Here is a 15,166-nt window from a genome sequence, read left to right as displayed (position 1 = left end):
AAATAGAAATATACATCAAACAAAACGGCGCTTTCCAATCTCAAAACGATGCCGCAACACCGGTTCTGGAGTGCAATCGGTTGTCAGTCAGTTTTTTTCGGTTTCAGTTTTGATGGATGAAGGGGGACCAGTTTGTTTTATATTTGCATTCACATAATTTTTATTTTGTTAGTTTTATTCTGTTTGATTTGCATGTTTTCTGCCTTGGTTGGCAGTTGCAACCTGCCGATTACTGTAACAAGTGTGATAGTCATTATTCATGAGACCGATTAGATAACAAGTACAAAGACAAAGAAGTTGTTGTCAATTGGATTATATAGTGATTGATGGGCTTTGTCAAGTTCTACATGTAGAACTTTGATACCTCAGGTTGTGCTGGTGTTTCAGAACTTTATTTGGAAACGGAAAAAATTCGTTTTGAGTATTTTCATTTTTTCTTAAGTTTTCACACCTGCTGCTGAATTAGAAAACACAATGAAATATATTGGAGCATCTGCTTGTGCAAACATGCACGACGTCACAGTGCTCTTTAAACTTTAGGAGATAGATAACTATCTTCATTTTGAAGTGTATCGTGTTTCTGTTGTCTAGACTTTTTCAATCAGAATTGTGTATTCTAAAGCATATTGTATAACCATGAGTTGCGATTGTTCCTGAAACTTGTTTATAAACTATGCTACGCCTAGTCGATCTTCCTAGCTTTCAACTCGAGACAGTCGACTAGTCCCAAGTAGAGAACTAGATTCCACTGCTTCACCTTTTTCTCACACCCATGACTTCTCATTTCGTAAGTGAGCCTTGGCCAGCCAACACACCAAGGCACTGTATGTCACACAGGCATACAACAGACCCCACACACACTCACTCACGCACGCTCACAGCACTGTACGTACCCTCATTCGTCGTTTCCTCTATCTCACTCATTTCCCAGTGTCTCCATCTCTAGCCTCCCACCTTGTCCTCCTCCACCACCTTCTTCTACCTCCTTTTTTCCTACTTCTACCGACTTGCGCTTGTCTTCCTCCCACCACGTCCTCCTTGTTTTTTCGTCCGTTTGCCCTTGTGCCCTCTGACTTTTTTCGAACGAAAATAAAAAAGAGAGAGAGGAGGAACCAGTAAAAACGAAATAGTAGGGGAGAACGGAGAATACAATGCCATTTTTTCGAAAAAAAACTTGATGTCCTTGTATTGTACTTCCAGTCTCGGGAGATCTTTTTGTGCAGATACAAAAAGTCACGTCAAAACTTTCAGAATCAAGTTTTGTTCTGAAAATTAAAATTTTTAGATGAGCACTTAGCACGTCCCACTTCATCCCTTCAAGATCACATCATCGCTTTTTAAGACAAGCCCGCCCCCAGTATCAACTCATATTCTATACATCCCTAATCCCGGATTCAAATTCTATCCATCGGCCAGCACAACCACAGAGCACACAATACGAAAAAAAAGAAAAAATGCAAGTACATTATCAATCTCTCTAGTCCATACTCTTCTGTCCCATTCGGTGTCGATTCACTAATAATTCCATGCATACTTGTTTTGTCCGGAACTCTCCAGTTACCCCGCATTTGAACTACCAGCGGAAGACATAAAGGGGTGCCGGAGGGGTCATAATGCTTTTGCACTTTTTGCCTTTTTCCGGAAGCTGGAAAAAACTGAAAAAGGAGTGGAGTGGACAATAATGTCACCCCACACCCTTCCACTGCTCAATTGTTTTCTTTATTCTATTCGGGGACCCATTTTTCCGTGTGAAAAAGTTTCAATAGGAAAGTTCAAAGGTACTTTTAGTCATATGGGCTGAAAAGTGCTAGCGAACTATCTCTACACTAACGGAGCGGGGAGTATTAGCATACGAAATGAGTTCAAACTGGAAATTACATTCACATCGAAGTTCACAGAAACTAATACGCATTTTGAAGGCATTCAATTTCAAAAACACATATATTTTTCCCAACACGTGTGGCTTCTTTGTCCTCTTGAGTTCTTCCTCGTTTCTGCCATTGTCCACCACCACAACCATCTTTTCATTTCTCTGCCACCATCTACTCTTTGCATTATGCGCAACATTTGAATGGGTCATCTTGCATCATCATAGTAAGGGAGGGCCCACCAATCTTAATCTCTCTGCTCCTCTCTCTCACTCTTTTCCTCTCTTCTCCCCCACACCATCCGCTCGTTCGCTTGTCCGCTTGCCGAGGGGGGCCGCTTCTTTACCGCCCTGCTAGCCCGCACAAAACACCCTTCCCACCCACTTTTTGTCCGCAGTCCGCAAGATTTGAGATTTGACATCTTGTTGCCATGAGAAGAGGAGTCTGGCTAGCTAATGACCTTCAAAAGGCAGGTGTTTCGTATGGCGCCGTGCCGGGGACAGGTGGAAATCGTCTATTTCGAGTTGGGTGCCTGAAGACGAAGAAGCTCTGTGTGTTTTTCTTTCCCCCCTCATTGCCCTGATGTCCGTCAGGTGCTCACACTCTCAGTGTTTTTTGTCATTGTCACTGAGTTAGTGAATGTGCAAGACTCCTAAGTCCCGCCCACCCCGTTTTTTTTCGCTATCTCTCGATTGCCCTCTATCTCGTTTTTTTCACCCTTCTCTCGGTCTGCCTGTTCCATCATACAAGAGAATTGCGAAATAGTTAGGTCGCTGTATGTACATGTAATTCTTATATAAACACCTTTCAAATGTAATTTGCTTTGCGCGCCCTCTCCCTCTCCCTCACCTCACAGGACCTCCAGTCTCGCTCGGTCTCTCACTAACTAACTAACTAGCCAAAACCAGTACCTGTTGGTGTGTTCATCGGGGGATGGAGGGAGGAAAAAAGAGGGAAATGGTGTTTTTGTTTTGTTTTGTTCTGAAATTTCCCTTCCAATTTCCGCCCCGCTTAAAAGTTTCACTTTCCTACAGGTTTTCGATGGCATTCAAACTTTGGACTTTTAGTAACTGCTTCAGTATTCTAGAAAAAGACACCTATAGAGAATAATAGACTCTAAAATCTCAATATTTCAAACTGAGACCCTTCTTTTCATTACCAGGAAAGAAAAAGAGAAGTTCGACTACTTTACTTCTTTTCAAATTTCTTTCTTCTTCCGTGCTTACTCTCATTGCTTCACTTCTTTTTTCTTATTTATTTTCGTTCTTGCCGTCCATCCGCACCCCGTGTGTCATCATTGCTTTGAACTAAAAGTGTGTTTTTTCAGGTTGTCACTAGACTCCTCCAAACTCTGGTGGTTAGATTAACCGTTGGGAGCTTCCGAGTTGAGCAACTCATTGCTCAAAAGGGAAAAAATGATGACCGGGTATGGTTATAACACGAACTTGGTTCAACAACCACCAGTTCTTCAAGGGTGAGTTAATGAATCTACAATTCTTTAGAAATTTTTCTAACATGACCGGAGAAATTTATCTAATCTGAAATTTTCACTAAAACTTATTTTTGCTTCAGCGTCACTGACGAGTGGGGACAAGTCAGCGGTCAATCCCAATACTACCACACGGAGAATGGAACCACCGGGTTATCAAATCCAATGTTCTACGGGTCTGAATGGTATCAACCACCAAACTTCAATTATCCAGCAGATGGATGTGGCGACCAGATGAGTTATCAGAATTGTCATCAGAATCAAGACGGAGGACATCAAGGCAACCAGCCGATATCTTCTCTGATGCACACCACTAATCTCACAGCTCCACCACAACCAAGAGTCTCCATTTCGGATGAGGAACTGTTCAAGGCACTGAATATGTCTCCATTGCCATCAGCTACCGGTGGATTTCCTGGTCATCAGCAGCAGATGCCACAAATTCCACAGATTCAACAGTCTAATACAGAAATAGGTGGGTCTATATAAACTTAGAGTTATTAGTACTAAATCAATCATATTTTCAGATTATCTATCTTCTGAAATATGCTTCCCATCCACTTCCAACTTCGAGACTCCAAATTTTAAGTCTCGGGGTTATATCCCACCGGCTTCTTCTATTCCACCGGAGGATCCCCACATGTATCACCATTGCATTGATGTTGATGATGAAGGACCGTATGGAGTGCCTGAAAGATACGAGACGATGTCGCCGACATTCTCAATCCACTCGTTTGCTCCGACCACATCTACAAATACTGCTGAAGCTGAAGATTTGGAGGTATGATCTAGTCTTATAGAGCTTTTGTGTTAGTATGCATGTATGTATACGAGAAAAGGGATATCTGAAAACAGCTGCTCTCAGTGACGTCAGACAATCTTGGCACAATGCCAAAAAATGCAGTTTGTTCACCCAGCAGCCTCTTCTTTCGCACCAACTAATATTGTGTTGTTGTCATTCGAAAAGGAAAGAAGAGAAGATGAAAGGAAGAAGAAAAAGCGCACGATGACTGGGACATTGGTCAAAAACGTTTTTTTTCTCCCCTCCTGCCCCCTATTTTTCCACGCTTTTTCAGTTTAGTTTAGTTATTCGTCCATGTACCACCACTGTCCTAGGCTCCTCCTGTCGCGCCCTCTCTGGTAAACAAGAAGGTTTTGAGCCCCTTGTGCCACGACACCGACTGATAGGATACAACAACAAAAATAGGAAGAAAGCTTTCTTGTGTCGCTTTTCCCTCCCCGTCCTAAAATGTGTCCGGAATGTGTCTTGAATGGGCAAGTTGAGAGGCACGCCTGCGCATGTGTTCTTCGAGCTATCTTGTTTTGAGCCTCTCAGCTCACAAGTGACCACCAGCTGAGCCTTCATGACGTAAGGGTTCAAACTATTATTTCTGGGTACGGAACTGAAAATATAACATGGAAAGAACACGGCACTCACGAAACTGTACTTTATTTCAGGTTGAGCTAATAAACAATCACAAGCCAACTCCTCGGTACCAAATGAATGATGGAATCGATATTTTTCTTCACACCGGCACAACCGATGATACAGAATACAATGAGGACAGTGATTCGAGGGTACGTTGTATGAGAAAACAATGGATGACCTCTGCGCAGATAGAAAAAGACTCTCCTCTTACCAGCAGGCAACACACACACACACACACATAGATAGATAGAGACACACACGATTTCGATGCCAACATTATTGATTTTCAGTTTTGAATCGAACGAAAACGTGTGCATGTCTTGATATCATTTTACTTTTCTCGCTTTTTCACTCTACCACCCACTTGCCAGGTGACAACCACTTCTCTTCATTTTTTTTATATTTTGGCTTCTTCTTCTTCTTCATGCGGAGCAGTAAAAAACATGAAAGAGAAATGAGAAGACTAACCAACTCATCTGGAAGTGAGATGTGTTTTTTTAATGATTTCTACGTCATTGCATTACTGCAGAAAGAATTACACAAATGAAAAGACTGCGGAATCAGAAAAAATTTCGAAACAGTTCAGTGCTGTCTTTCTCACTTTGGTGTCTAGTGTAAATTGATACTCCTCGCTAGGAAAACGTCATAGAACAACACTTATTTGCAGCACACACTAGAACTCGGCAGAAAAATCTATCGGGGCTCGCTGTTTTTGTGTTGCTTTCTCGTTGTCTTCACCACTTCCCGCCAACTATGCGTATTGTATATTTTCTGTACAGGAAACGAATAGTTTGTAGTTCCTGAAAGATAAATCTTTGTTAAAACCACCGCGGCTTTCATCTATAACTTTATTGCTATCAACTTCAGTTTTTAATTTCTATACATCTTTCAGCCAACTACCACGTATTCACATCGGAGCAACAAAGCGCCATCTCCACCGGCGCCTCGTCCAGCTTACGCAAAAAAGCTATCCGCTGCAGCTCACAGTCAGAAGCCGGAACCAAAACCATCGGAGATTGTCTCACCAATCTCCAAAACTTCGCCACTATATTTGCAAACTACTGGAGCACAAGATCCGGCTGGATTCACACCCTGTAAGTTACAGTAAGAGTTAACAAAGAGTAGAACCTGAAAGACACGCATCGACAGAAAAAACATAGTTCAAAAACAAAAAATCTCTTTTTCAGTGCTCACACCGAACTCGGACGCATTGCTCCAGAAGAAATTGAACGAGGTCGTTCATAAACCCCCTCAACGTGCTGTTGGGCTCAACGCTTTTCCGGCGTTTCCACAGCAGCTCAATTTGAACGGATTTCAAGAGAATCAACGTTACGAAACTTCATTTTGTCAGCCAATACAACCTGTTCAACAAGTTAAGCAAGTTCAACAAGATAGTTTTTATTCAACGGAGTCGTTGAATCAATTCGGTAAGTCAAATCATTCAAAGTTGTTTGTCATCCCACAATTTATGTTCATTTCAGACTACGATACTGACCGAGATATCCTTCCCCTGCTACTCGACTCATTCAAACCGCTGCCACCACCGGAAATTCCAATTGGACCTGTGATTGTGCCAGTGTCGATTCCAGAAAGACTCACATCTACCAAGAAAGTTCCAACTTCACGAGCTGCTCCATCTGCTCCGATCAAGGCTCCACGTCTGTCGGATCAAGAACTTGAATCGGAGAGCCAGAAACTTGCGTTAGACGTAATCTCAAATCTTTTCACCAACAAGAAAGAGATTATTGATCGTGCCGCAAAGATCAACGCCCCCAAAAAGCCAGTGGCCAGAAACCTGTTCTGCCTCGATAAAGAAAGTTTGGAGAAGGCGAGATCGAGTGAGCCGAGCAGTATGAGTGTGCTCGAAGACTGGGAAACCGCCGATGATGATGATTTGACTGTTCGAATGGAGAATCTCCTTAAAGACAAAAAGAAGGAGGAAGTTAAGCAAGTTAAAACTTCAGCTGTCCTTACTCCCCCACCAAAGACGTCGGATTGGGATCCAACTTTTCTTCAACATGTGCTCGAAATTCACAGTGTCCCAGATTACAAGATGCAGGGAGACGTCGTCAAGGCAATGGAGACAATGGGCAATGGAGACTGCAAAGTGATGTGGATAGAGCGTAAAGTTGTATTTGCTGTTTTTGAAAATGTGAACCGGGCGAAAAACTGCTTGGCACTCTCCAGACATGATTGGATCAGATTCAGAAGTTTGGTGGATTCTCCGAGACACGTCCAGGAGGCAGCAAGAAACAATGCATCAAATTTGAGTCTTCCTAAGTAAGTGTTATTTATTATATTTAAAAAAAAATCAAGGCAGATTTGTTGAAGAACACGATACGATTTTCCAAAAAGTCCCATTAGTTAACTTTTCAGAACACTTCTGAAATACCCAAAACATCGAATCAATATCATATAGAAACATTGAAAAAGTGGTTTTCAATGCATGTTTTTTTCCAGAAAGAAGCAACAGACAACTGCAACCGTCGCTCGTCGTATGGTAGAAAATGCCCTTGGCAAGAAAGCAACGGTCACTATCGAAAAGCGTCAAGAGGAACGAAAGCAGCTTGCCGCTGCAAAAGCCGCTAAAAAGAACACTGTCCAATGGGATTGATTTCTACAATCGCTCAAGTCAAAAACTTCCCCCGCCTAACCAAAATATCATTTTCTTTGCTGACCTCTACCCTACCCCTTCCACAAAATAGACGATTCGGATTTAAAATTTGTTTCCCCTGCCACCGAACGTCTACCTCCCTTATCTCTTCCATTCTTCGCATCTCTATCTCTAAGATTATATTGATGACGTACCCGTCCTGACTTACCAGGTTCCGAACTACTCTCAATCGGAGAATCTCGCCCCAAAAAAATGACATCACACGTCAGTATTCAATGGTCTTATGACCCTACCGGTCCACAAAAGACCAACAAAAACTAATTTCGCTTTTTCTAAAACAGTACCGATTAGAGCGTAGTTGCCACCTGATAGTAACAGGACAGTACCCCTTTAGAATTATTTTTTCCACCCATACCACATTTCTTTTTTTATTGAATCCTCCCATTTGTTAATCATTTCTCTCAATGTTTTGTTTATGCTCACAATTCTGTGCTCCTTCCCCTCAACACTAGACACATCCTTGTAAAAAAACCAAAAAAAGAAACATAATCAGAAAAATCCCGAAAAAAAGCTCCTCAATATGTTATTAGCCCAAAAAACTGTTGTTTTTCAATTTTCTTGTTGTGCAGATTATGGCAGTCAACCATCAAAAATATTTATTTTTGCGGCTAGCCCAAATCTATTTCTTCATCATATACCACCATTTTCTTGTACCACCATTTTTAGTATGTTTGAAATTGTCTCCAATTCAGTTTCTCTGCACTCTGCTGACGCTGAACCAACCCGACTCTTTGTCATATTTATCTTGATGTCATTTCTTATCATCCCCATGTTACTTGACTTCATTCTACAAACATCGGCCTCTCGAACATCTATACTCATAAATATCTGAAATCACAATTTGTTTCAATACGTATTCAGACAACATTATATGTACTCAGTTTCGAAAATTTGCCGTTTGTATCGAAATAAAATTAACAATCTTTACTAATAATATTCAACAGATTCCGTTTGTCTGTTTGTTTGTCGCCGATCATAACTCCTTCCGTAGTGGGCCGATTTCTATGAAACCTAGATAGATAGATTGGAAATTAGGCTTAGTTGATGCCCGAACTTTTCTTTTTTCAAAAAAGTTAATTTTGACGTCTTCTGGAGACGATGACATTTTTAGCGTTAAATGCGTTGAGAAAAGGTGTGTCCCGACAGGGTGGTAGAAAGTTCAAAACTACTGACTCGGTGTTTCTTTACTGCATTCTCGAGAGCGCCCGGCCGCACATATTTGGTGTAGCGGTCTACGCAAATGACTCTTAAGCATGGGGTTGTGAGTTCGTTCCTCCCCGTGGTAAATGTTTTTTTCCTTTTTGGCCATAGGAAAGTAATTTATTGAGGAACTTCTGGATTAAAATGGAATGAATAGAAGTGACTATGATGAAAAATTGGTCAATAATTTTGTTATCGTTGGAGATGTTGCAAAATTAACCTTTATTATAAGGTCGGCGGATATGCCATCGATTTGAAATTGTTTTTCGGAGGAGGACTCGAAAGTTCGATGTGAATTTTGAACCCATCTCACATACATAATGGGAGAGAGGGAAACCGGGGAAATATGTTTTTTTTTGTTAGCGAAGCCTACTAGGAAACTAAATAAATGGAAGAACACTACTCAGGAAGAGATGGTGATTTGTGAATAAGGAACTTCGTCGTAGCTCGGTTAAACACTAAAAAAGAAATTAATTCTAGGATGCGGGTTTGTTAAAGCATGGTCTAAGTCTGCCATACTGCTTTTTGGGGGAGGGAGGCGACATCGCCGCCGATCAGTAAAAAACTTTCTAATAAAAATTTAAGTGAATTTTTTGTAGATGTGACATAGAAGTCTCCAGATTTCTAATCTTCAGTTTTGTGAAACGGTTTCTGATCCAAACGAGAACGATTAAAATGAAAAAAGACTTAATAACGGTTATGTTTAACTTTCAAACCGAGAAATGTATAAACTATGTAGTTCTGAAGTAGCTTAGAGAAGAGAGGCTGCATCCCAACAATCAAAAAAAGAAGGAAGAAGGACTTTTTCGATCAAACCGGACTAAAAGATTTCCGTGTGTAAGATTTTGAGCTTGAAACCTTGAAAGATTTTGAGGGAGGGAGGCGGCATCGCCGCCGATCAGTAAAAAACTTAAAAATAATACTCTAATCCTACCATGCGTGTAATGAATAAAAGAATGCTACTCACGTAGTGATGGTTATTTTTGAATAAGGAACTTTGTCGCAGCTCAATTGCCTTCAAAAAAGTAATAAATTCTAGGATGAGGATCTGTTAGAACATCGTCTTAATTTGCCATACTTATTTACCTTGAAGAGGAAGGGGCATCGCCGCCGATCAGTAGGGAAAAAAGAAAGAGTATAAGAAAAACAAGAGTTATTATGCTTCAGTTCTTTGGCAAGATTATTTTTAAATAAGGAAAACATAGGAAAGTTCAGATTTGTAAAAAGAAAAACCACTCATTCTAAAAGACATATTCCATCGGAATAGAAAAAATCATTAAATGAATTCCTATCAAGCGCCGTAGGCGCTGTAAAACAGAGAAGGGTGGTGTAGAGAAGGAGGTTTAGCAGCCGTAGGCTGCGTCAACCGACTGGTGTTATGTATATTTTGCATTTGTTTTTACTATTATAAATTCACGACACTGCGCCGCATGGCTTTAAAGGCGCATCTAATTTGTTCAAAATGGTCCCGAAGCGAAAAACAATATTTGCATTTATTTTTAGACCTGCAAAGCTCGAAAATGCGGTATTTGATCTTTTTCAACTACGAGACCATTCCGCAAAATTTTTAATAAATTAGATGCTCCTTTAAAGCCATGCGGCGCAGTGTTGTGAATTCATAATACTGAATCACTAGATGAATCGAAAACAAATCGGTACATTGTAACTACAAAATTTTTATGTGGGTATAAATACTGACGGACGTGACTCGTATATCAAGACGTTGGCTTAAATTTAGAAAATACCGTAAACAATGCATCATAATGGCACCTGTAATAGAACGTCGTCTGTATTACAACGGTTCCGCATCTATATTCACAGTTCGTAAATATGATTATCCGGTGTTTTTTCTTGGTTCTGATTAGAAGCAGCGTGATTAGTTACTTCTTGATCAGCAAAAAAAAACGTCCAAAAAAAGTCTTTCATTTTTAATGAGTTTCTGAAAAAAAACTACAAAATTTTTTATTGAAAGCAGTTGAAAAATATTACGGCATTGCGTGATAATAGAATTTTTACGGTATGTGTGTTCTTGATCATTCAAAGAAGTTCTATGAATATTCATAGAGTATTAATTGCATACACTCATTTCATCATTCAACTTCCAATTTGTGTTTTATCAGTTTGAAAACTGACAATTACTCCACCTCGCCGCTTCCCGTCTAGTTTCTGTCACGGATCGCAACTGTCATTGGAAACTGACTTTACTACGTACCATCTTTGGGTTGAACTAATATTTGTTGTGATGATCGCGCTTTTTATCTATATGCATAATCTTCCTCATATGAAACGTTTCAAAAAATTCAGTAAGATTTCGTTGTATTTCATTCGTTTCATAATTGTAAAGCTCATGGAAATTTCTCTCAAGAGTAACCGTATCAAACGTGTCAAAAATCGCGCTGGTCCGGATCCAAAACTCATTTTTGGACAAAATTTTTTGAAAACTTTCGAAATTTTAGACTAAAAGTTCTTAAACTGCCATAAGTAGGTCAGGCCCGGACCGGCCCGTGATAGTCTGATATTTATCGAATGCTCAGTTTCTTCAAGAAAATAAACGGTCGGTAATCTCTGTTTGTGGATTATTTCCAAAAAATATTCTCCATAAATATATGACAAAGTGTTTCATTTTAACATGGCCTTTGTACTGTTGAAAATACAAAAACAATTCTTCGAAAACTTTTCAATCTAGCACTTCCAGCAAAACATCGTACTTGCCCTTTCTGTTTACTTCATCCTTGAATCCCTTCTTTTCTGTTATCGCCCTTTTTTATCCTACGAATCCCCCAATTTCTTATTTTCTTTGCTCTATTTGTGGATAAATGAAAACAAGAAGACGTGGGGAATAGAAAAAAAGATGAAAAAGAAGATGAGAAGCTATTCCACGCGGTCTTGCCACTTTTTGATTGCAACACCAGTCCCTCATGAATTTCGAATTTCTGATGAACTTGGTGGTCCTTGAGCTTTTGTGTTGAAGATCAAAAAAGTTTGGTGGTAGTTTTTTTGAGACATGGTATCTTTGATGAACTTTTCCGTTTGAAATATTGAAAAATGAAACAAAAATCACAATTTGGCGTGTTTAGAGTAACTATGCCTTTCAATAATGTCGCGCCACATTTGGAATAAAATCAGTTCTGAACTTTTATTCTCTTTTTGGTTCCTTTCAAACTCTTTTAAATCATCAGTGAAATCCATCGTTTCAATTCAAAAACATGTGACTAAATTCAAATCTAAAAGTGCAAACTTGTCACAAAACGACATTGTCTGATTTGAAATTTGACATTTGTCTAGACAATTATCAGACAGGAATGAGATAATTTAGTTTAAAATGTAGGAGGAGTCAACATATTTTGCTTTCAAAGTGCAACCTCGTTTTTTCAAAACATGTGAAAGAGAAAAGTTTGAGAGAGACTTCACATTTTTCTTTTCAATCAGGTTGACTTTTTTTTAGTGTGAGCTTGCTCGCAAGCCTTGTTGTATTTTTTTGGTTAAGAACTTTAAGATACAATACCGTATTGTATGCTCCAACAGGGTTCAACCAAAAAACTATTATGGCAAATTATTTGAGGTTTCGTGTGAAAATAATCAGGAACCTGGATTACAAGAAACCTTTTTGTAGCCTCTTTTCTCAAACTTTGGACAGTAGTCAAAATTACTTCCAAATGACTACCTCAGCTTTTTTAATATTTTTTTTCTTGCAAATGGTTTTTTTTTTGTTTTTACTAGATGCCATTCGAATCAGTTGGCACTAAGAATCTAATCATCAGTCTGCAATCCATTAAAGGTTGTGAAATTTAAGAAAAACATATTTTGACAATCTCTGCATCTTGAATTTGGTTTCTTTGAACTTTTTGATTTTGCACCGCTATCTCTAGTTCCAATTTCCAAATCACGCCTGTATCAACACTGAATTTGTCATTGAAAAACACAGTCATAAAAACCGTCTCTTCTTCATGCATCTGGTCATTCGGGTTGAGAATGTCATAAGAAAGTCTTCACAGATAGAGTGAGGAGGGTCCCAGAGACTCAAAGCGTGGTACGTATAACGTGTCCGCAATGTGTCTCTCTGTGTGTGTTTCGAAATACTAGGCTGCTCTAGCCGTCCAGCGAGCCCTCAGCAGTCGACCACTCCGCCGTCTTCTCACAATGTTGCCTTGGCTTTCCGGGCGGCCCTCACTATTCTTCGCCTTTCCCATCTTTTTCTTTCTTTCTCGAACGATCGTTTGGTGGTTTTAGTGTATTGTGGTAGGTTACTGCCTGGCTAGTGAATGTTTTACTTCTGCGGAGCTGCGGCGCTCAAAGACCACATGTTTTTTGTTGTTTTCGCGGAGGAGTCGTTTTTTTCTTGTTTTACCAACTAATCCCAATAGTTAACTTCTGTCACTTTTAACAGAATTCAAGTACGTGTAGATAGTTTTCGTATCCGTGACAACTTCACTTTTGTAAAAGATTTAGTCTTCTTAGTTTTGTATGCGCAAGGCTTCTGAAAAATTTATAAATAAAGTGTAATGCTCAGAATAATCACACTTCAGCCAGATTCAATCATAAGGCTTCTTATGTAATAGTTTTTATTATCTTCCTTGTGTCTCAATCTAAAAATAATCTGGGTGCAATCTTTATGATTCATCGTCAACATCGACTTGCAACATCGCTGGCTCTCTAGACTTATTCAATGTAACAATAAAGCTATTCTGACGAAGGAGCTCCAGCAGAATTTTCAATTCTTAACTTCTGATCTTCTCGTTATTCCAAGAATAAATTCATAGCTGATTTTTTCTCGTGACTGCGAGAAATACACTTGTTTTTATGCCTACCACTATTTTGACTACTAGTTGAATATTTATAGGGAATTGGCACAAAAACACCGAATTTGGTGTCTGAAAATTTTAACATTTAGAATGCTCGTACACGATGAATATATGAGTCGTCTCGTTTTTAATTGGGACTGAGGGAGAGAGAAAATTCAAATCACTCATTCTATTTACCCATTCTGTTTTCATTTTCATTTCAATTTCTATTCGCGAACCAAAAACAAAACATTCTCGAATTTCTATTTACATGCTGCTTTACATTAGTGTAGCTTCTTCTTCTCCTTTTTCTCTTAGTCCGTCTCTTGCCGGTCGCTTCGTGTTGAGCTTCAGCTCACAATACTAAAAACGTGACATTCTCTCGTTTTTCTTCGTCCGTTGTTGCCATAATTGGAGGGTTTTGTGTCGTGGTTGCGTGGTAGTGCACCCATGACGACACCACTTCTCAAAATCCATGGTTCTTATGTGCATCAGGTGTCACGCCAGTCGAAAAAATATGAGGACACATTTAGTACTCTCTCCCCTGTCTTTTGTTCGTTTTGTTTCGTTCAAAAGCATAGAGAGCGATTTGGAAAAAAAAAGAAGAAGGTGGTTTTTACGCGTTCTTAACGTGTCATGTGGCCTGGGCACCCGGTCTAGTCCCCTAGCCATCTCTACTCTTACCCCAAAACGCAAATGTTTACCACCAACTCGTGTTTCTCTGGGAAACGTGCCAATGGCCAATTTCAACACATGTTTTGTTTGCGCTGCGCTTTATGGTGAGAGGAAGACAAAAAACGAGAAAGGTTATCAGTTTAAGAGAGGCTTCTGGTTTGGCACAATTTTCGAAATTTTCCTTCCGAGTAAATAACACTTTTTTCCTGGAAGTTTCTTCTCCCAATTTTCTAAATTTCAAATAAACAAAAAAGCTCATTGAGCTTTTTGTGGCGCGTGTTTGTGTTTATTTCGTGTTTATACACTTATAAAAGATAATGGGAGAGATAATAAAACTGCGGAATCGAAACTTCTTTCTGCGTTTGCACTTCTTATCATAATTATCAGAACATCAAAAGATGGTGTGTGGTGTTTTAAAAAGACAAACACGCTTTAAAGTTCAAATCTCAAAAAAATTTTTCATTCTATTAATACTGTAGATTTCAATTTGATTTCTAAATTCTTGTTTTCCTATCTAATCAAAAATATGAAAAACCATAAACAGAATATTTGTTTAGGGCATTACCAGGATATACCATAGAAGTTTTAACATCGAATTCGTGCAATGGTATATTTGAACTCATAAGGCGCGTTTCTTTTTAGAATTTCTCAACTTCATTCCTTCAAACCAATAGATCCTCTTGTGTCATATCTCCAAAAACAGCCACAAAAAGAACTCAATTCATTTTTGCTCTCTTGACACAAGAATTTTTTGATGTTGTTTAGAGTGGGACACGTGACGACCAGTCTTCCGTCCTTTGGAAGACACTCCCAAAGCGGCCACCCATTTTGCCTCCTTGTTTTCTTCATTTTCCTCTTCTTGCTTCATCTTCTTCTCTTCTCGCTTCTTCTTTTCTTCACCCCTTTCTCTTGCTCGCTCTCTGTCCATGAAATTCGATTTTTCCCGTTTCCTTCACACACTTCGTTTGTCAACTTTCGTCTTTTAAGAAAGAAAGTTTATTTTTTTACTGGTTGAGTTCACTTGATTTATTATTGCTTCTTTTTTCAGAA

At 39.3% G+C, this 15,166-nt stretch overlaps 1 protein-coding gene across 1 annotated transcript; it reads left to right on the top strand.

Annotated features, from left to right (window-relative positions):
- Window positions 1-3,283: 3,283 nt before the first annotated feature.
- GCK72_023159 (uncharacterized protein) lies at window positions 3,284-7,400 on the top strand (the record flags this gene model as incomplete). Its single annotated transcript, XM_053735264.1, has 8 exons — window positions 3,284-3,342; window positions 3,441-3,832; window positions 3,885-4,138; window positions 4,816-4,935; window positions 5,679-5,880; window positions 5,974-6,213; window positions 6,268-7,066; window positions 7,247-7,400. 8 exons carry the CDS (start codon window positions 3,284-3,286, stop codon window positions 7,398-7,400), a joined length of 2,220 nt encoding a protein of 739 aa, XP_053578830.1.
- Window positions 7,401-15,166: the final 7,766 nt, after the last annotated feature.

The sequence above is a fragment of the Caenorhabditis remanei genome, chromosome X, assembly GCF_010183535.1.
Source record: "Caenorhabditis remanei strain PX506 chromosome X, whole genome shotgun sequence".
Lineage (NCBI taxonomy): Eukaryota > Metazoa > Nematoda > Chromadorea > Rhabditida > Rhabditidae > Caenorhabditis > Caenorhabditis remanei.
This window is presented reverse-complemented; position numbering and strand designations above follow the sequence as displayed.